Source organism: Rutidosis leptorrhynchoides, chromosome 3, assembly GCF_046630445.1.
Source record: "Rutidosis leptorrhynchoides isolate AG116_Rl617_1_P2 chromosome 3, CSIRO_AGI_Rlap_v1, whole genome shotgun sequence".
Classification (NCBI taxonomy): Eukaryota; Viridiplantae; Streptophyta; class Magnoliopsida; order Asterales; family Asteraceae; genus Rutidosis; species Rutidosis leptorrhynchoides.
In genome coordinates, this window is record NC_092335.1 from 490619834 (window position 1) to 490641530 (window position 21697).

General features: G+C 36.8%; 1 protein-coding gene across 1 annotated transcript in view; it reads left to right on the top strand.

The window, feature by feature from the left end:
* Positions 1–471: 471 nt before the first annotated feature.
* Positions 472–21697, top strand: part of LOC139901755 (uncharacterized) — a 28217-nt gene continuing 6991 nt past the window's right edge. The window contains exons 1-2 of the mRNA XM_071884432.1: positions 472–510; positions 650–705. Coding sequence (XP_071740533.1) covers positions 472–510; positions 650–705 — 95 coding nt within the window. The remainder of the gene's footprint in view (positions 511–649; positions 706–21697) is intronic.

Consider the following 21697-nt stretch of genomic DNA (forward strand, 5'->3'; position numbering starts at 1 on the left):
AGACTTGATGTGGTCCCATTCAAGTTGTGTTCCGAGGTTGCGGCAGGTACTAATGAAGGTTGGATCTTGACTATCATTAGAGCAAAGGCCTAGTTGAACTTAGGTTCGAAGGGAGGTTTGTTGGAATTCAAACCAAAGTCCAACATCAGATTATTGAACGGGTTGACTAATGTATTTAGTCGAATATTCTATAGTATATGGAATATGTGGGCAGGGTTAGAGCTTCTCTCACTGAAGAATTGGTTTGAAGTTGTCGGATATGATGCATTCGACTGACGCTTTGGGTTTGGTTGACATTGGTACAACAAAGCGAGCGGTTTTCTTCAGGGTGACCAATTAGGAATCTTTAGGTGATGGTAGAAGTGGATAATCTTGTAAGTCCTAGAACTTGAGCTTTCTAGAGGGTGTCGGGAATTCGATGGGAGTTTGGTAACCGACGGAAGTACTGAGCTAGTGGGAGTTTGACGACTAATGGGAGTTATGGAGACGATTATGCAATGCGGGTCTCTGGTATTCACATGATTAGTGCGTATAACACTAGGGTACTTGGATGCTACAAACATACCCTCGAATGGAAAAGAGATTTGCAACTAACCGGTGGAACCAGATTCTTCTCAGATAGTCGCGGTTTTATTTCTTACTTGTACAGTGGGAGCGTGCTTGGGATGAGAAGATGGGGTCTGTGAAATTCATAGTTATGAGGAGGTCAGTGTACCAGCGAGAAAGCAAAAAGTTGAAAAGTTAGTAGATTTCGAGGTTGTGACTGCGTTCTCACTGGAGCCTTAATGATGAGTCTACGAGGGTGTCTGTTGGATTTTCTGATTGCTGGGAAGGAAAATCATAGATAGACGATGAAATCCTGTATTAGGGTGATCATTGACATGTGTGTTCGGGATTGGACATGTCTAGAGTGATCAGTGAGGCGGTGTAGTCTCGTGAAGAATCCTATAATTGAAGAGTTGCATACTTCAATTGATCTTCTTGTGTAAGAAGATGATAGTGCGGGAAACTGAGAGTACACATGTTAGTAACTGGAGATCGGGTTTAAGCTTAGCGGTTTTGATGTCGAAAGACTTCCTTCCCTCTGGTGTGGAAGAGCGGCGTGACCCGGATGTTTGATTCCGGCGGTATCAAAAGTCGTCTGAGAGGAGATCGAGAGTTGCTCTGGGTGTTTGAACAACATTGACAGTTGAGGCAGTTATTGGTTTCTAGTTCCGACAAGTAGTGTTGAAGACCTTGTATCGAAAGTCTACTCATTCGATGTATGTGATGAGTGTGCGTGTCCCAAATGGAGTTTGGCGGTATAATGGTGGTTTGACATTCTTAGTTGGAATGGAGATTGATGTTCGGGGTTTGTTCAAAATCTTTAAGTAGGAGATTGTTGAGTAGTGAAGAGTTTGCTCAAAGTCTTCAAGTGGGAGATTGTTGAAGTTGTGAAGAATTTGATCAAAGGAACAAGTCGTAGGGAGCTTGAATTGGTGAACAAGTCGTAGGGAGCTTGACTTGGTGAACAAGTCATAGGGAGCTTGACTTGGTGAACAAGTCGTAGGGAGCTTGACTTGGTGAACAAGTTGTAAGGAGCTTGACTTGGTGAACAAGTCGTAGAGATCTTGTTGCCTTAATTAAATCTTCTAGTAGGAATGGAGTATGAAGCAAGTAATAGATATTTATGGAATGTCTTTTGCTTGAAGGACAAGTTTAACTTGGTGGACAAGTTTAACTCTTCCTATAAATTATAACTATTGTAATGTGTGCACAATAATATAAGAAAATCTTTGGTTTGCACCCGTGCAGTAAACCCTTCTCCGTGTTTTGGAGTTGGGATATAACCACGTTAAATACCCTGTGTCGTTTATCCTTTTTTATTTATCGTTCTTGCTTTAGCTAAATCGTTTGTCGTTCTGGCTTTGGTGATTTGCATGAATCACCGGTCTTGTTAGGACCTACTGAATTCCTAACACCGTAATACCTCCTGCTCGAAAATAGAATCTGTGACCTCAATTAGCTCCTTGTTATAACGTTTCACGATTATATCTTCTTCGTATATATTCCTCAGAAAGTGACCACGGTAGGATTTCCAAAAGGGCCCTTCTCCTGATAATTATCAAATGCAAATTTTTTTGTTGCCCTTTTAATATCTTTAAGGTGGAAGTACCTACATGCTTTACTCGGCCACAGGGTTCTGGAAATTTTCTGATGATAAAAGTGTAGTGACCCGAACTTTTATATGTTTATATATATTAATTGAGATTGATATTTACATGACTAAATGTTTCCAACGTGTTAAGCAATCAAACTTGTTAAGACTTGATTAAATGAAATAAGTTTCATATAGACAATTGATCACCCAAGTTGACCGGCGCTTCACGAACGTTACAAAATTGTAAAAACTACATGTTGGGGTATATATAGACATATATATATGGTTGACATAAGATTATGATGAGTAAGTATCTCACTAAATATATTAACAATGTGTGATATACATAAGAAATCAGATTACTAAGTTAAGAAACTCGAAATGATATATATAACGTTTATCGTTATGATAACGTCTACTAAATACATATGTATCATATTAAGATATTGATACACTATATTTAACATGATAAAATGATATTTAAATATATCATTAAGTGTGTAAACAATGAACTACATATGTAAAAACAAGACTACTAACTCAAGAATTACGAAACGAGACTTATATGTAACGATTATCGTTGTAATGATATTTTAATGTATATATCATATTAAGAGATATTCATACATCATAATATAATGATAATATAATAATTTAACATCTCATTTGATATAATAAACATTGGGTTAACAACATTAATTGAGATTGTTAACTTAAAGGTTTCAAAACAACACTTACATGTAACGACTAACGAAGACTTAACGACTCCATTAGAATGTATATACATGTTGTGTTTTGATATGTATTCTTACACTTTTGAAAGACTTCAAGATACATATCAAAGTACTTCTACTTAACAAAAATGCTTACAATTACATCCTCGTTTAGTTTCATCAACAATTCTACTCGTATGCACCCGTATTCGTACTCGTACAATACATAGCTTTTAGTGTAGGTTTTTCGTGTGCCCGAGAGACATATTAAATCAATGTGGCTAATTTGTTATGATCCAAGTCAGGTCATACCCAATAACAAGCTTACCGACACCTTATGCGTATTTAATCTTAACGATTGGATCATTAAATAAATACGTTACACTTGAATTTTAGAAAATTGGTTTTCTAAAATATTATCACTTGAGATAAATTATTTGGATAATTTATATAATAAAGGATTTAATTATTTATAGGATTAAATAATTATGTTGTGTTATATTTTATAAATTGGTTTATAAAATAAAAGTAACTTAACTAGTGCATGTTTTTTTTATGTATATAACTTGTTTTATAAAAAAATATCCTCTTTTTTTTATAAAATTAAACTCCCTTTGATGGACTTCTTGGAGAAGAAAAAGGGGTGTTTTCCATGCCTATTTAATTGGTTACTTTAATCACACAACCACCCATGCTTGCATGCTTAATCCTTTAACCAAAACACACTCGATATTCAAAAATTAGATTGAAAAAATCCCTTTTTTCTGCTGCTTACTGGCCGAAACTTTTTGGGGTCAAGAGAGGGTTCTTGAGCTAATTTTTCAAGCTATTTCAAGTGTCAATCAAATCCTAACCAAAGTACAAGGTGTTGGTGATAAGCTTTGGGTATTACTACTTGAGGTTTCATACATTTGAAGCTCCATTTATCTTCATCTTCTTCATCATCTTGTTGTAACCCTCAACTAGCTTGAGGAGGTAAAACTCTAAACCCACTTGTTGTATGTAAGCATATTATTCAAGACTTGATATATTTATAGAATTTGTCTTTCTAAATGGTTAAAATATAACATGGACTTTGCATGCTTCCGCTCACTTTAATCTTCATAAAATGGGTTTTATGAACTTTGTTAATATGTAGAACATGTTTGTTTAAAGTTTGTCAAATTCCATCAATGGTATCAGAGCCAAGGTCTTTGAAATATGCTTCTTGTTTATGACTTTTAAATCCACTAATCTTACAATCTAGTAACATGCATGAAACTAGAATGTAAAAATTTTGGATTTTGGGTGGGTTCTCCTTTTGGCCAAAAATTAGGGGTTCCAAAATGGGTTTGGAACTTATTTTTTGGTCAAATTTTGTTGTATGATGTGGTTCACAATCAAGCCTAGACCTTGTGTTTGAATGGTTGTATGATGTGGTTGTTTTATTCATTCTTATGGTTTGTAATATTAATCATTCATTTGGTTTGTAATAATTTGTAATATTCATTCATTTGTAATTTATTTTATATTTGGTATGTAAAATAGATTAGGTTGTAATTTCATTTTCTAGAAAAAATGTATTAGGATATATTTTTTGGTAAAGAGAATGAAGAATGAAGATGATGAAGATGAACACAAGTTGGAAGCATTTGGATGCAAGATTAAGTGGGAGATTATAAATCTCCCACTTTGTCATAACCCTTAGTAGGTGACATTTGTTTTGGCTAAACAAATGTCTACCAAATTGGCTTGATTGTGAACTTGTTTGTTTTGCATGTTTATTGTGTTTGTATATTTGGTTGCTACAATTTATCACATATTTACAACTTGCAAAATGAAATTATAATTGGTTATAATTAAAACAACAAAAGGACACTAATAAATGGTTATTAAGGACTTGATGACAATGCATATAAAATGGTTTATATCAAGTAATTGGTTTTACTACTATGACATGAAAATTGATTTTTCATATTGTGCTATACACCAAATGCATGTTGGTGTATGGCAAAATGTTTTCTTAAACTAGAATTTATGAAAACTTAAAATCCCTTAAACTATAACAAGGTAAACAAGTTAAACGCCATCCTTTTGTGGGAACACTTAAACATAGTAGGGAACTCATAATGGGATAAAGGTCACCTAACCGTTATGAACTAACTAATATGGTTAAGGTAAAATTCGCATGCTTGTGGGATAAAGGTCACCTAACCACTTGTATGTTGATTTTACATGTTTACACAAGTAGGACGACTTGATTTGGGAATCATGAACTTAGGGTCACCGAAGCATGAGGAACAAATAGGCGTTGATGGGATAAATATGCCATGCAAAAGGATTGCATGATCCCATAATTTAGAAGTTGCAAAAGGATTGCAATTGTCATATAAATGACTACCTAGCTAAATCAAATAACGGGATAAATGTCACCTAACCGAAATTTGATTTACCGTTGGATTCTAATATTTAATAAGTCAATTATAATATAAAAGGGTATTGTTTATTAAATTTAAAATCGATACTTAAATGAACTTTGCTAAATTTTGTAGATGGCCGCTAATAACAACAACATGCAAAATGTACCACTTAACCTCAACAACCTATCATTAAGGTCTCTCCTCGAGAAAGACAAACTCAACCATACGAACTTTATGGATTGGTTCCGTAATCTTAGGATTGTCCTCAAACTTGAGGATAAAGCGTATGTGTTGGAGGACCCTATTCCCGACCAACCGGATGAGGAAGACTTAGAGGGCATGGCTTATTATGGCAAGTATTGTGCCGATTCGGTGCAAGTCGCTTGTCTAATGCTTGGGACTATGATACCCGAACTCCAAAAGGATTTCGAACATCATAGTGCATATGACATGATTACGCAATTGAAGGAGATGTTCCTTCAACAACCACGTGTCGAGCGCTTCGAAACAGTTCGAGCGCTACATGCATGTCGTATGGATGACACCCAATCTGTATCCTCTTATGTCCTCAAAGTGAAAAGCTATTGATCGAGCAAACCGTCTTAATCTCAACATATCTAATGAACTAGCCACCGATCTTATCCTAAACTCCTTGTCAAAGAGGTTTGACCAATTTGTAATTAATTACAATATGAATGGGATGGATAAGACCATTGGTGAACTTCATGGCATGTTAAGGACGGCCGAAACTAGCATGGGTAAAAGGGCTTCACCCGTGCTAATGATCAATGATGGTGGGTCCAAAGGTAATAACACCTCTAAGCCTAAGGCGGCTAAGAGGAAAGGACCCGCCTATCAAGGCAAGGGAAAGGGGAAGATGGTTACCCCAACCAAAAACAAGAACAAGAAGCAAAAGGTTGCGGAAAAGGCAAACCCCAAGGAAGACCCGTGCTTCGGTTGCGGTGAGATGGGTCACTGGAAACGAAACTGCCCGGTCTACCTTAAGGAGTTGAAGGAAAAGAGGGATGCGGGGCAATCCTCAGGTAATATATATATGGTATATATAGTGCTTAGTATTACTTCTTCTAATACATGGGTATTAGACACTGGATGTGGATCTCACATTTGCAATTCATTGCAGGGGTTCAAAAGAAGTAGCAAGCAAACGGGAACATCAAGTCTCTACATGGGTAATGGAGCCAAAGTGCAAGTGAAGGCTCAAGGAGACTTTGTGTTAAAGCTTCCAAGTGGTTTGGAACTTATTATGAAAGATGTTTTGTATGCACCCGATTTATGTCGAAACATCATTTCCGTTTCCCGTTTGAAACAATGTGGTTTTAATCTTAATTTTGTTAATGATGATATCCATGTTTATTTAGATAATGTATTCTATTTCAAGGCTTCGCCTTCAAATGGAATTTATGAATTGGTTCATGATGACACATCATCTAGTAGCTCAATGTACCATACAAGCACCAAGAAACTCAAAAGGGATTTGAGTGATTCCTACTTATGGCATTGTCGCCTTGGTCACATAAATAAGAACCGAATGCATACACTTCAAAAGAATGGACTTTTGAAATCAAATGAAATGGATTCGTTTGATGTATGTGAATCTTGTTTACAAGGCAAGATGACTAAAGCACCTTTCAAAGGGACCTATGAAAGGGCTAAAGACTTATTGGGATTAATACATTCGGATGTGTGTGGACCCTTTAAGCCCATGACAAGGAATGGTGAAAGATACTTTGTTACTTTCATTGATGACTTTAGTCGTTTCGGATATGTCTACTTATTAAGACACAAGGATGAAACGTTTGAAGCATTCAAAGAATATCAAAACGAAGTACAAAATCAACTCAATAAGACAATTAAGGTACTTCATACCGATAGAGGAGGTGAATACCTAAGCGATGCTTTTCAAGATCATCTTAGGAGTTGTGGGATTATCTCACAACTTACTCCACCCAGAACACCCCAACTTAATGGAGTTTCCGAAAGGAGGAATCAAACCCTAATGGATATGGTTCGATCTATGATGGCAAGAAGCTCGTTACCTCTATCATTTTGGGGTTATTGCCTAAGCTCCACGGCCCGTATTTTAAATATGGCCCCAACCAACAAAGTGGAACGAACTCCTCATGAGATGTGGTTTGGAAAACCTCCTTCTCTTTCATACTTAAAAGTATGGGGATGTGAAGCTTATCCTAAGCGCCATGTTGCTAATAAGTTACATGCTCGATCCACAAAGTGTATCTTCATTGGATATCCCAAGGACGATAAGGGATACTATTTCTATGATCCGACCGAGCAAAATGTATTTGTTGCTCGAAAGGCGGAATTCCTTGAAACCAAATTCCTTATGGAAGGTGATGGTGAAAGGAAAATAGATCTTGTAGAGGTTCAAGATCAAGTCAATGATACACAAATGGTTGACACTAGCACTCAACATGAGGATGTTGAAAATGATCATGTGGATGATCAAAGTATACAGAGCGTTCGTAGATCTAGTAGGATAGGTAATCCTCCTGAGAGATGTCGTTTTCTCGTGGATGGTTGCTGTACGGTTGATTTGGATGAACCGACAAACTACGAAGATTCTTTATCAAGGATTGATAAAGACAAATGGCAGGAAGCCATGAACGCCGAGATGCAATCCATGTATGAAAACCAAGTTTGGGAACTTGTTGTGCAACCTCCTAGCTCCAAGCTAGTTGATTGCAAATGGCTTTTCAAGAAGAAAACCAACATACATGGAAACTTGGATACATACAAAGCTAGACTTGTAGCAAAAGGTTTCACTCAAACTCAAGGGGTTGATTATGATGAAAATTTCTCGCCTGTGGCAATGCTAAAGTCTATTAGGATATTATTTGCCATTGCTGCTCATTATGATTAAGAAATATGGCAAATGGATGTCAAAACTGCTTTCCTAGATGGATATCTTGAGGAAGATGTCTATATGGTACAGCCCGAAGGTTTTGTTGATCTGAAACATCCTAAAAATGTATGCAAGTTAAAGAAATCAATCTACGGATTAAAACAAGCATCAAGAATGTGGAATCATCGTTTTAATGAGGAGGCAAAGAAATTTGGCTTCATTAAAAATGGTGATGAAGCTTGTGTATACAAGAAGGCTAGTGGGAACACCATAATGTTCCTTGTGCTATATGTGGATGATATATTATTATTTGGGAATGATATTACCACAATGCAAGAAGTCAAAACTTGGCTAAAGGGTTGCTTCTCCATCAAGGATCTTGGAGAAGCACAATACATATTGGGGATAGGGATCTATAGGAATAGATCCAAGAGATTGATAGGTTTAAGTCAAAGTACATACATTGATAAAATCTTGAAAAGGTTCAAGATGGAAAACTCTAAGAAAGGTTTGGTACCTATTCAAAGAGGAACCGTTCTCAGTTCATCTCAGTGTCCTACCACGAAAGATGAACAAGAGAGAATGAAGAAAGTCCCATACGCATCTGCTATTGGGTCTATCATGTATGCAATGATATGTACTAGACCGGATGTGTCATGCACTCTAAGCTTGAAAAGTAGATACCAGAATAACCCAGGAAACAGTCATTGGATTGCTGTTAAAAGTATATTGAAATACCTTAGGAGAACTAAGGATATGTTTCTAATATATGGGTCTGGTGAGGAGGAACTCACTGTAAAAGGTTACGTGGACGCGAGCTTCCAAACTGACCGAGATGATTCTCGATCACAATCCGGTTATATCTTCATGTTAAATGGTGGTGTGGTCTCTTGGAAGAGTTCAAAACAGGATGTTGTTGCGTTATCCACTACAGAGTCGGAGTACATTGCCGCCTCATTGGCAGCTCAGGAAGCTGCATGGATGAAGAAATTCATCGACGACTTAGAGTGGTCCCTTCCATTCAGGACCCTCTTGAGATCTTTTGTGACAACGAGGGTGCGATTGCTCAAATCAAGGAACCTCGTGCTCATCAAAAGACTCGTCACATTGAGCGGAGATTCAACTACATCAGGGATGAGGTTGAAAAGGGAAAGATATGTATTCACAAAGTTCACACAGATCAAAATGTTGTGGATCCACTCACGAAGCTTTTACATGGGCCAAAACATGAGGGACATGTTTGTGCATTAGGACTTCGATATTCTAGTGATTGGAAATGATCTATTTTATGTATTGTAACGGAACGAATTAGTTCAAACTCATTAATATAATTATGGTATTATTTTAATTTTGAGTTATGTTCCAATTTTGCATATTTTATCCATGAATAAATAATTATTCTAAATTCCGTAGTTGATCACATTTGTCGGAACAAGTGTGAGGTCTAGACTATTATGAACTTGGATTGGTTAACATTCACATGGTGAATGTGGGGCAATGTTGCAACCAAGGTTCATAGATATTTGTGGGACACAAATATTGGAAGACCCACTCTCAAGATTTACTGTATGGAGCCTCTGTGGTTGATCACATGTAACCTTGAGTAAAGGAGAATATCATTGTATCCTCTGACCTGAGATACATATTGGGTTCAGATATTCACCGAATATTGTGCTTTGATTCTTTCCTTCGCTATTCTGAAAAGATAGCTCTTAAGGGAGGCTTCAGGTATGGTACAAAGTGTAGTGTCTAGGACGTATGTAGTCAAGATGGAATTTGTCTCTCTTATTCGTTGAGAGTCAGATGTCTAAGGCCTGATAAAGTTAAATCTATAAGAGAGTGATCACTCTATGTCTCTTGGATTTAACATGACATCTAGGACAAAAGGATATAATGAAAGATTCACCTATTCATATTCGAGAGGGAAACTCGAAAGGGATGATGTTATTGAATGGCACTAAGTCATAACATATTGGGGGTGATGGACGGTCGTTAGGTGGTATCCATCACTTGCATTAATTTCTTATGTTTCTCGTGCAAGTGGGAGATTGTAGGTTTTTCGTGTGCCCGAGAGACATATTAAATCAATGTGGCTAATTTGTTATGATCCAAGTCGGGTCATACCCAATAACAAGCTTACCGACACCTTATGCGTATTTAATCTTAACGATTGGATCATTAAATAAATACGTGACACTTGAATTTTAGAAAATTGGTTTTCTAAAATATTATAACTTGAGATAAATTATTTGGATAATTTATATATTAAAGGATTTAATTATTTATAGGATTAAATAATTATGTTGTGTTATATTTTATAAATTGGTTTATAAAATAAAAGTAACTTAACTAGTGCATGTTTTTTTTATGTATATAACTTGTTTTATAAAAAAATATCCTCTTTTTTTTATAAAATTAAACTCCCTTTGATGGACTTCTTGGAGAAGCAAAAGGGGTGTTTTCCATGCCTATTTAATTGGTTACTTTAATCACACAACCACCCATGCTTGCATGCTTAATCCTTTAACCAAAACACACTCGATATTCAAAAATTAGATTGAAAAAATCCCTTTTTTCTGCTGCTTGCTGGCCGAAACTTTTTGGGGTCAAGAGAGGGTTCTTGAGCTAATTTTTCAAGCTATTTCAAATGTCAATCAAATCCTAACCAAAGTACAAGGTGTTGGTGATAAGCTTTGGGTATTACTACTTGAGGTTTCATACATTTGAAGCTCCATTTATCTTCATCTTCTTCATCATCTTGTTGTAACCCTCAACTAGCTTGAGGAGGTAAAACTCTAAACCCACTTGTTGTATGTAATCATATTATTCAAGACTTGATATATTTCTGGAATTTGTCTTTCTAAATGGTTAAAATATAACATGGACTTTGCATGCTTCCGCTCACTTTAATCTTCATAAAATGGGTTTTATGAACTTTGTTAATATGTAGAACATGTTTGTTTAAAGTTTATCAAATTCCATCATTTAGATGTATGTACTATTGGTATATATACTCCAATGATCAGCTCTTAGCAGCCCATGTGAGTCACCTAACACATGTGGGAACCATCATTTGGCAACTAGCATGAAATATCTCATAAAATTACAAAAATATTAGTAATCATTCATGACTTATTTACATGAAAACAAAATTACATATCCTTTATATCTAATCCATATACCAATGACCAAAAACACCTACAAACACTTTCATTCTTCAATTTTATTCATCTAATTGATCTCTCTCAAGTTCCATCTTCAAGTTCTAAGTGTTCTTCATAAATTCCGTAAGTATAGTTTCATAAAAATCAAGAATACTACCAAGTTTGCAAGTTTACTTCCAAACTTTCTAATCCATTCCAAGTAATCATCTAAGATCAAGGAACCTTTGTTATTTATAGTAGGTTATCTTTCTAATTCAATGTAATATTCATATTCAAACTTTGATTCAATTTCTACAACTATAACAATCTTATTTCGAGTGAAAATCTTACTTGAACTGTTTTCGTGTCATGATTCTGCTTCAAGAACTTTCAAGCCATCCAAGGATCCTTTGAAGCTAGATCCATTTTTCTCATTTCTAGTAGTTTTATCCAGAAAACTTGAGGTAGTAATGATGTTCATAACATCATTCGATTCATACATATAAAGCTTTCTTATTCGAAGGTTTAAACTTGTAATCACTAGAACATAGTTTAGTTAATTCTAAACTTGTTCGCAAACAAAAGTTAATCCTTCTAACTTGAATTTTAAAATCAACTAAACACATGTTCTATATCTATATGATATGCTAACTTAATGATTTAAAACCTGGAAACACGATGAACACCATAAAATCGAATATACGCCGTCATAGTGAAACCGGGGGGCTGTTTTGGTTTGGATAATTAAAAACTATGATAAACTTTGATTTAAAAGTTTTTCTTCTGGGAAAATTATTTTTCATATGAACATGAAACTATATCCAAAAATCTTGGTTAAACTCAAAGTGAAAGTATGTTTTTCAAAATGGTCATCAAGATGTCGTTCTTTCGATGGAAATGACTACCTCTTTAGTAATTGACATGTAACTTAAATTTTTTACTATAAACCTATACTTTTTATGTTTGGATTCTTAAATTAGAGTTCAATATGAAACCATAGCAATTTGATTCACTCAAAACGGATTTAAAATGAAGAAGTTATGGGTAAAACAAGATTGAATATTTTTGATCTTTTTAGCTACGGGAAATGTTTAACAAATCTATACAAATCAAATCCTAGCTAACTTATATTGTATTATACATATATTCTAATATATTATGTAATCTTGGGATACCATAGACACGTATGCAAATGTTTTGACATATCATATCGACCCATGTATATATATTATTTGGAACAACCATAGACACTCTATATGCAGTAATGTTGGAGTTAGCTATACAAGGTTGAGGTTGATTCCAAAAATATATATACTTTGAGTTGTGATCTAGCCTAAGACGTGTATACACTGGGTCGTGGATTGATTCAAGATAATATATATCGATTTATTTCTGTACATCTAACTGTGGACAACTATTTGTAGGTTACTAACAAGGACAGCTGACTTAATACACTCAAATCTTTAAAGCATAATAAAAATAGTTGTAATTATATTTTGATCATACTTTGATATATATGTACATATTTGTATAGGTTCGTGAATCGATCCGTGGCCAAGTCTTATTTCCGTGGAAGGAAATATCTGTGAAAGTGAGTTATAGTCCCACTTTTAAAATCTAATATTTTTGGGATGGGAAACTACATTCTATGGTTGAATTATCGAAATCGAATATGCCCCTTTTTATTAAGTCTGGTAATCTAAGAATTAGGGAACATACACCCTAATTGACGCGAATCCTAAAGATAGATCTATTGGGCCTAACAAACCCCATCCAAAGTACCAGATGCTGTAGTACTTCGAAATTTATATCATATCCGAAGCGTGTCCCGGAATGATGGGGATATTCTTATATATGCATCTTGTTAATGTCGGTTACCAGGTGTTCACCATATGAATGATTTTTATCTCTATGTATGGGATGTGTATTGAAATATGAAATCTTGTGGTCTATTGTTACGATTTGATATATATAGGTTAAACCAATAACTCACCAACATTTTTGTTGACGTTTAAAGCATGTTTATTCTCAGGTGAATATTAAGAGCTTCCGCTATTGCATACTAAAATAAGGACAAGATTTGGAGTCCATGTTTGTATGATATTGTGTAAAAACTGCATTTAAGAAAGATATGTCGATGTAATATATTTCTATTGTAAACCATTATGTAATGGTCGTGTGTAAACAGTATATTTTAGATTATCATTATTTGATAATCTACGTAATGTTTTTAAAACCTTTATTGATAAAATAAAGGTTATGGTTGTTTTAAAAATGAATGCAGTCTTTGAAAAACGTCTCATATAGAGGTCAAAACCTCGCAACGAAATCAATTAATATGGAACGTTTATAATCAATATGAACGGGACATTTCAGTTGGTATCCGAGCGTTGGTCTTAGAGAACCAGAAAATTTACATTAGTGTGTCTTATCGAGTTTGTTAGGATGCATTAGTGAGTCTGGACTTCGACCGTGTTTTCTTTAAAAATGATTGCTTAACATTTTTTTTGGAAACTATGTATTATTAACATGTAAATAATATGTGATATATTAATCTCTTAATATGTTTGATATTGTGTGATAGATGTCTACCTCTAGCACAAATCCCATTGACTCACCTAATAATAACGAAGAGTCGAATATATATTGGCAAGATTCACAAGTTCCCGAAGAACTGGAAGAAGAGGAAATGGAACCGAAAGAAGAGGAACTGGAAGAAGAGGAACCAGAAGAAGAGGAACCGGAAGAAGAAGAGGTTCCGGAGGGGGGAATAGTAGGAACCATAGAAAACCGGTCAAATAAAAGAAAATCCTCAACCAATGGACCAAAGTTAATAATGGTCAATGGTGTTTCCGCTAAGGAAGCAAAATATTCGGAAAATTACCAATTTTCTGATGAATCGGATCTTGATGAGGATTCCAATGATGTTATAGAAATTACCCCGACCCAATTTAATGAGGCAAAAGAAAATAATAAGGGAAAAGGCATCAAAATAGAGAAATCTGATTCCGACCCCGATGAACTTTATATGTACCGTCAACACCCGTATTTTCAATATCGTGACAATAACCGGGAACCTCTAAACCACCAGGTTTTTCAAAACCAATGTGGCAAATGACGACTCATATTAGAGGAACATCATATATCCCTAGAAGATTAGGAAAAAGAACCAAGTCCGAAGAAGAAGAAACCAGTGATTCAGATTAGAGGGGTGTGAGCATGTTGTGTAATAAATGTATTGTAGTGTGCTTGTACTTTTATGTTCTATGTAAAAATTGCTTGTATTGTTTGTTATTACGAATCTAATCCTTGTCTATTTTACAGTATAAAAACAAAATGGACGTTAAGGGTAGACAACCGAATCTTTTAGAAGACCTACCAGAGAATATGATTGAGGAAATCTTGTCTAGAGTCGGTCAGAATTCATCAGCACATTTAGTTATGGAAAAATTAACTTGTCAAACATTTGAAAGACTTTCCAGAAATGCCTTAGTTTATAAAAGGCTTTCCTTTGATAGGTGGGGTATATCACATTGGGGAGACTTTAAGTTAAGCCGTGTTTTCTTTAAAGCGTTAAATGCGGGGAACCCAAACGCAATTTTATGCTACGGGTTAAGAACCTATTTTGACTCAACATATCCCAACATAGGATTTTGTGAATTAGAAAGAGCTTCTAACATGCGACATAAAGAAGCATGTTATGCTTACAGGTTAGTGATGTTCGCTTCTTACCAAAGTGAGAAAAAGAATACCGGATTGTAGCTTTTAAATAAAACTTTCCCACAAGTGACGGATTCAGTAGTTGGGGTGAGAAACAAGGTTTTTAGATTATTACAGGGCTGTTGGACATTACAAAACCCTCGTCCTTTTGACGACATTACAACATGCTGCCTAGCTAATGGTCATAACGGTTATTTTACACAAGACCAAGGATGGAAAGTCGTCTTAGTAAAATCAGAATGCATGACTTGTTTCTGGACTTATGAATTACGTGTCTTTATTTCCTTTGCTGAACAACTTGCGTATTAACTAGATTTATCTTCAAAACTGTCCTGTATCATAGTGTACTATATTTCATGTTATATGTAATATAGCGAAGTTGTAAGTTTGAAGAATATTTGTATGTGATATATTATTATAATCAGTTTTTCATATGGAATTGTAGTAGTTGAATTGTATATTAGCTACTAAGTATGAACTTAACGGGTAGGTAGTACCCGAATTTAAACTTATAAAACGCTAATATGAAGAAAAAGCTTTTATAAATGAGTTCATATTATGCTACGAGATACTATTGAATACTCTTAATATTCTGTATGATTAAATTGTTTCATTTGACTATTTTGAAGGAAATGGCACCGACTACTCGACACACCTTGAATATGAGCGAAGAGGAATTTCGTGCCTTTCTTGCTTCAAACATAGCCGCAGTACATGCCGTGTTACATACCAACAATAACTCCGAATCTAGCAATACAGCTAACGGCGCAAGAAATCGTGTAGGATGCTCCTACAAGGAATTCACTGCCTGCAAACCTTCAGAATTTGATGAGACCGAAGGACCAATCGGATTGAAACGGTGGACCGAGAAAGTTGAATCGGTGTTTGCCATAAGTAAGTGTGCCGAAGGAGACAAAGTGAAGTACGCTACGCATACCTTCACAGGTATTGCGTTAACATGGTGGAATACCTATCTAGATGAAACAACCCAACTCGTATTCCATACGATAATTTTTTTTTTATTATAGTACACATTTACGCGCCAATTAAATATGTAAATCATTCCACAAGTTCCATTTAAACGTACATCAACTTAAACGTTTACAAAAAGGCACGAAGGCCATTAATTAAGTTTTATACAAGTTTGACCCACTACAATGATAGTTTATAATCCAAACAACCTCGAGCATGGTTTGGGGCTAAACTACACAAAACGCTAGGCCAACTTCAAAAGCTAACACCAAAAGCACCCCTGACAACATAAGCGGGAGACCACTAGTCCAAACGTATGCCCTTACCCTTGTCCAAGCCGGAACCTATAAAATGGTAAACAACGAGAGGGTAAGTAAGGCTTAGTGAGTGCAACAATTATACATACATATATATAACCTACTTACTTGCAAACAGTTACCAAATCCGCATACATACTAGTTACATAATTAGCATACCTTTCACATGTATAACTCTAAGTACCACGATAACAAGACTAGTATAACAATAGCATATAACACAACGATACATCATGCTAAAATACAAGTATAACAATGATGTTCACAACATCCAAAGTGCTCAAGATCTCAAGGCTAGCCCAACGAATGGTATCGTCAACATCGAACTTAAACCCCATTCGTCTACATTATTGTGGTATCGTCAACACCGAACTTTAAACCCACATATGAGGTATCATCAACATCGAACTTTAAACCCTCATCAACTTACTACAATAGTCGTATGGCATCGTCAACATCGAACTTTAATTCCATACGTATGAGGTATCGTCAACAACGAACTTTAAACCCTCATCCACAACATAATATACTCTAGGGTATGGTATCGTCAACATCGAACTTTAACCCATACCCCACAAGCAAATAAATTATATACATCCATATATAATTATTCCACTCACCTTGTCACAAGGATGATGATCTAATACTTCCGAGCTTCAACGCGATGTACCTAAATCATTAAGTGCACATTCAATTCCACAACTAGTGGAATTAACCACAATACTCCCACTTGAGCATTTAATGACCCAAATTGCATTAAATGACTCAACTACTCACAACCGCCCATAAATGGCCAAGACTCGACTTTAATCACTAAGACTATTGAATTAAAGTCTATTAACTTCAATTAACACAAAACTTAGGGTAATCCCTACCCATTTCATCCCATTAGGTCAACTAGTACATTTTGACCCATTTTAACTCACTTAAACTCACAATCAAGTCAAACTTACCCATTAACCCTTCTTTCATAAATCTTAAAGTGCATTAGTGACTAACAACACCAACTGACACTTACAACCTCAAATCACAAGGCCAAAACCCTAGATTATGGCTATTAGGGTTTAATTACAACAACATAACCCAACCTCACCCATTTTACCCTCAAATGGGTCATACAAATCTCTAGTAACCCAAACCCTAGCCATTAACCAATTAAAACTCAAAACATAGAGTTAGAACTTACCGAGACTATCAACACGTAGCTAGAGACACAAGGAACAACTTTAAATCTCGCTCCAAAAATCAACCCTCAATCCTTCACTCTCAAATCTCACTTATAATTCAAATGGGTTTTAAGTTTTGGGAGAGAAAATGGAGAGAAAAGAGAAAAAGAAATGAAATAAATGGATGTGTGGTGGAAAGTTAATGCCCCCATCAGATTTACATGTCAAATTACCATTTTGTCCCTTAAAGTCATTTAATTTAAGCTAAAACCGGAATCAGAACTGCAGAGTTGCCACGGCGTGACGCTAAATGTTGTGGCGCGACGTTACAAAGGAAAAACCACCACTCTTAACTCATGTTCTGATCCAGATTTGCTTTGCTTGTCGCGTCGCGGACCCATTTCTCGCGGCGCGGCAGTGGCCTGATCCTGATCCCTTTGACAAGTTAGCATAAAATGATGGCTCAAACCACTAACACACCTCGTTCACTCTTCTTATGCTCGTCTAAACTTCGACCTTAAGCCTCATACGACTCAATACCAATGCGACACACATACATATGTATATATATATATATATATATATATATACACATTTATTTATACATTTGTGCATAAGCTAACGAGTTATAAACGTACAAATGATTAAGTATGTACCTTTCGATACGTACGAGAAAACGGGGTGTTATAACTCTCCCCCACTTGAATCGGAGCGCGTCCTCGCGATCCAAGCCGCATGACAAGAAGGAAGATAAACCAACACGAATTCTTCGGGCTCCCAAGTAAACTCGGAACCTTTACTACGACGCCATTGGACTTTAAAAGTCCTTACCTCTTTATGTCTCAGCCTTTTGACCTTCTCATCGAGTATAGCAATCGGTTCCTCGATATACTCTAACTTATTATTTAGCTCAATCTCGTCTAATGGCACCCAAGATGAATCATCCGCAAGACACTTACGGAGGTGGGAAACATGAAATGTATTATGGATCCCCGCAAGCTCTTCGGGTAATTCCACGTGATACGCGACCTCACCAACACGAGCTAAAACCTTAAACGGTCCAATAATCCGAGGAGCTAACTTTCCTCGTTTCCGGAATCGAATAATACCTTTCCATGGCGAAACCTTAAGCATCACCATGTCACCTTCTTGAAATTCGATCGTTCGTCTACGTTTGTCGGCATACGACTTGTGCCTATCTTGAGCCTTTTTCAAATGCTCTCGAATCACATCAATCTTGCTATTCGTCTCTAAAACCAAATCGGTACTCCCGATTTCCTTTTGTCCCACTTCACCCCAACAAATCGGGGTTCGACACCTACGCCCATAAAGCATCTCATAAGGTGGCATCCCAATACTTGTATGATAACTATTATTGTACGAGAATTCCACCAAAGGTAAGTGCTCGTCCCAACTACCACCAAAATCGATAATACATGCTCATAACATATCTTCTAAAGTTTGATTCGTACATTCGGTTTGACCGTCCGTTTGAGGATGATACGCCGTGCTCAATTTCAATTGTGTACCCATATCTTCGTGAAACTTTTCCCAAAACCGAGATGTAAAACGGGTATCTCGATCCGAAACAATCGATATAGGAACACCGTGTCGAGAGATGACTTCCTTGATAAACAACTTAGCCAAGGTCTCCGACGATATCGCTTCCTTAATGGGGAGAAACAAAGCACTCTTCGTCAGTCAATCAACTATAACCCAAATCGAATCAAACTGGGTTGTCTCCGTTTTAGGTAACTTTGTGATGAAATCCATGGTAATGTGCTCCCATTTCTATTTCAGGATTTCTAACGGTTGTAACTTACCATACGGCTTTTGGTGCTCGGCCTTAACTTGCAAACACGTGACGCATTGGTCAACATACTTCACAACATCACGTTTCATGCCCGGCCACCAATAATCTTTCTTTAAGTCAAGATACATTTTCGTTGCGCCCGGATGAATGGAATATTTTGACTTATGTGCTTCATCGAGTAGCACTTGTCGGTAATCACCCATCTTAGGCACCCACACTCTTCCTTGAAAAGACAACAAACCCCGCGAGCCCATAGTAATGAACTCCGATTGTCCCACAATTTGCTCTGCATGCTTGTTGTGAACGTAAGCCTCTATTTGCATCACACCAAGTTTTTCAAGAAAATCGTTAGTAATAATCATACGTAACAATCCCAATCGTAACGCCGGGTGATGACTCTTTCGACTTAAGGCATCCGCGACCACATTCGCCTTGCCCGGATGATAAAGTATTTCACAATCATAATCTTTCACCACATCCATCCACCTACGTTGACGATAATTCAAATCTCATTGATTAAAGAGGTGTTTCAAACTCTTATGATCCGAATAAATCGTACACTTGACACCATACAAGTAATGGCGCCAAATTTTCAACGCATGCACAACCGCCGCCAACTCAAGATCATGAGTCGGATATCTCGTCTCGTGTTCCTTTAATTGTAGAGAGGCATAAGCGATGACTTTACCTCTTTGCATTAGAACACACCCGAGTCCATTTAATGAAGCATCACAATAGACCGTCATATCCTCCACACCTTCCGGCAACACTAACACCGGAGCTTGACACAACTTCTCTTTTAACAATTGGAAAGCGATCTCTTGCTCATTTTCCCAATTAAATCTAGCATTCTTCCTCGTCAATTTCGTCAATGGAGAAGCAATATTAGAAAAGTCTTGGATAAACCGACGATAATAATCGGCCAATTCGAGAAAACTTCGGATTTCCGTAGGCGTAGTCGGTCGTCCCCAACTCTTTACCGTCTCAATCTTCCCCGGATCTACTTGAATACCCTCCTTGTTCACAATATGGCCAAGGAATTGAACTTCCCTTAGCCAAAATTCACATTTGGAGAACTTAGCATACAACTTCTCCTTTCGTAACGTCTTCAAAACTTCACGCAAATGACGTTCATGTTCGTTCATACTCTTCGAGTAGACTAGTATGTCGTCAATGAACACAATCACCGACTTGTCCAACATAGGTTGGCACACTCGGTTCATAAGAACCATGAATGCCGCCGGTGCATTCGTAAGACCAAAAGGCATACTACGAACTCAAAATGCCCATAGCGCGTTCGAAAAGCCGTTTTCTCAATATCTTCCTCACGGACCCGCATTTGGTGATAGCCGGACCGTAGGTCGATCTTAGATAAATACGTCGCACCTTGGAGTTGGTCAAACAAATCGTCAATCCGAGGCAATGGATAACGATTCTTGATCGTCACTTTGTTTAACTCCCGGTAATCGATGCACATCCGCATACTACCATCCTTCTTTTTCACGAATAAAACCGGAGCGCCCCACGGCGAAGCACTCGGTCGAATAAAACCCTTTTCAAGCAACTCTTGGGTTTGATTTAACAACTCTTGCATTTCCGTTGGTGCTAAACGATAAGGAGTTTTAGCAATGGGAGTAGCTCCCGGAACCAACTCAATGCGAAATTCAACTTGACTTTCCGCCGGGACACCCGGTAACTCGTCTGGAAAAACGTCTTCGAATTCACTAACCACCAAAATTTCACGAATGGGTGGTGACTCGTCACGAGTATCAACATCATGGGCAAAAAAAACCATGCCACCACTAGCAAGAAAACGACGTGCCCGTGCAAAAGAACATATCGGCACAAGTCTTCTTCGTCTATCGCCATGAATAATCAACTCTCCCCCACTTGGGGTCTTCACACGTATAAACTTTTCATGGCATGCAATATCGGCTCTATTTCGATCGATCCAATCCATACCAACAACGATATCAAAATCGTCCAAAGTCATAAGGATGAGATCAATTTTAAAGTTTTCGGCACCAAAAACAACGTCACAATTCTTACACACATCAACCACTAGCACCGTCTTGCCGTCCGCTATTTCGAATTCTACCGGACGACTTAACTTAGCTAACGGTCTATCAAGTTTAGGCACAAATTTTGGGGATACAAACGACAAATTTGCACCGCTATTAAAAAGAATCCTTGCCGGATTAGAATTAACCATGAAAGTACCTGAGACAACTTCGTTCGATTGTTTGGCTTCATCATTGGTCATCAAATAGTTTCGACCTCAAGCCGTACCCGCCGCCTTCTCTAGCCTTTTAACATTATCGTTGTTCAAATCGGGATACTCTGACTTTCGGTGTCCTTCTTTGTTGCAATTAGAATAAGTGAGCTTGGTCGTTGAATTTGGCTTCGGACAATCTCGAGCCATATGTCCACGTA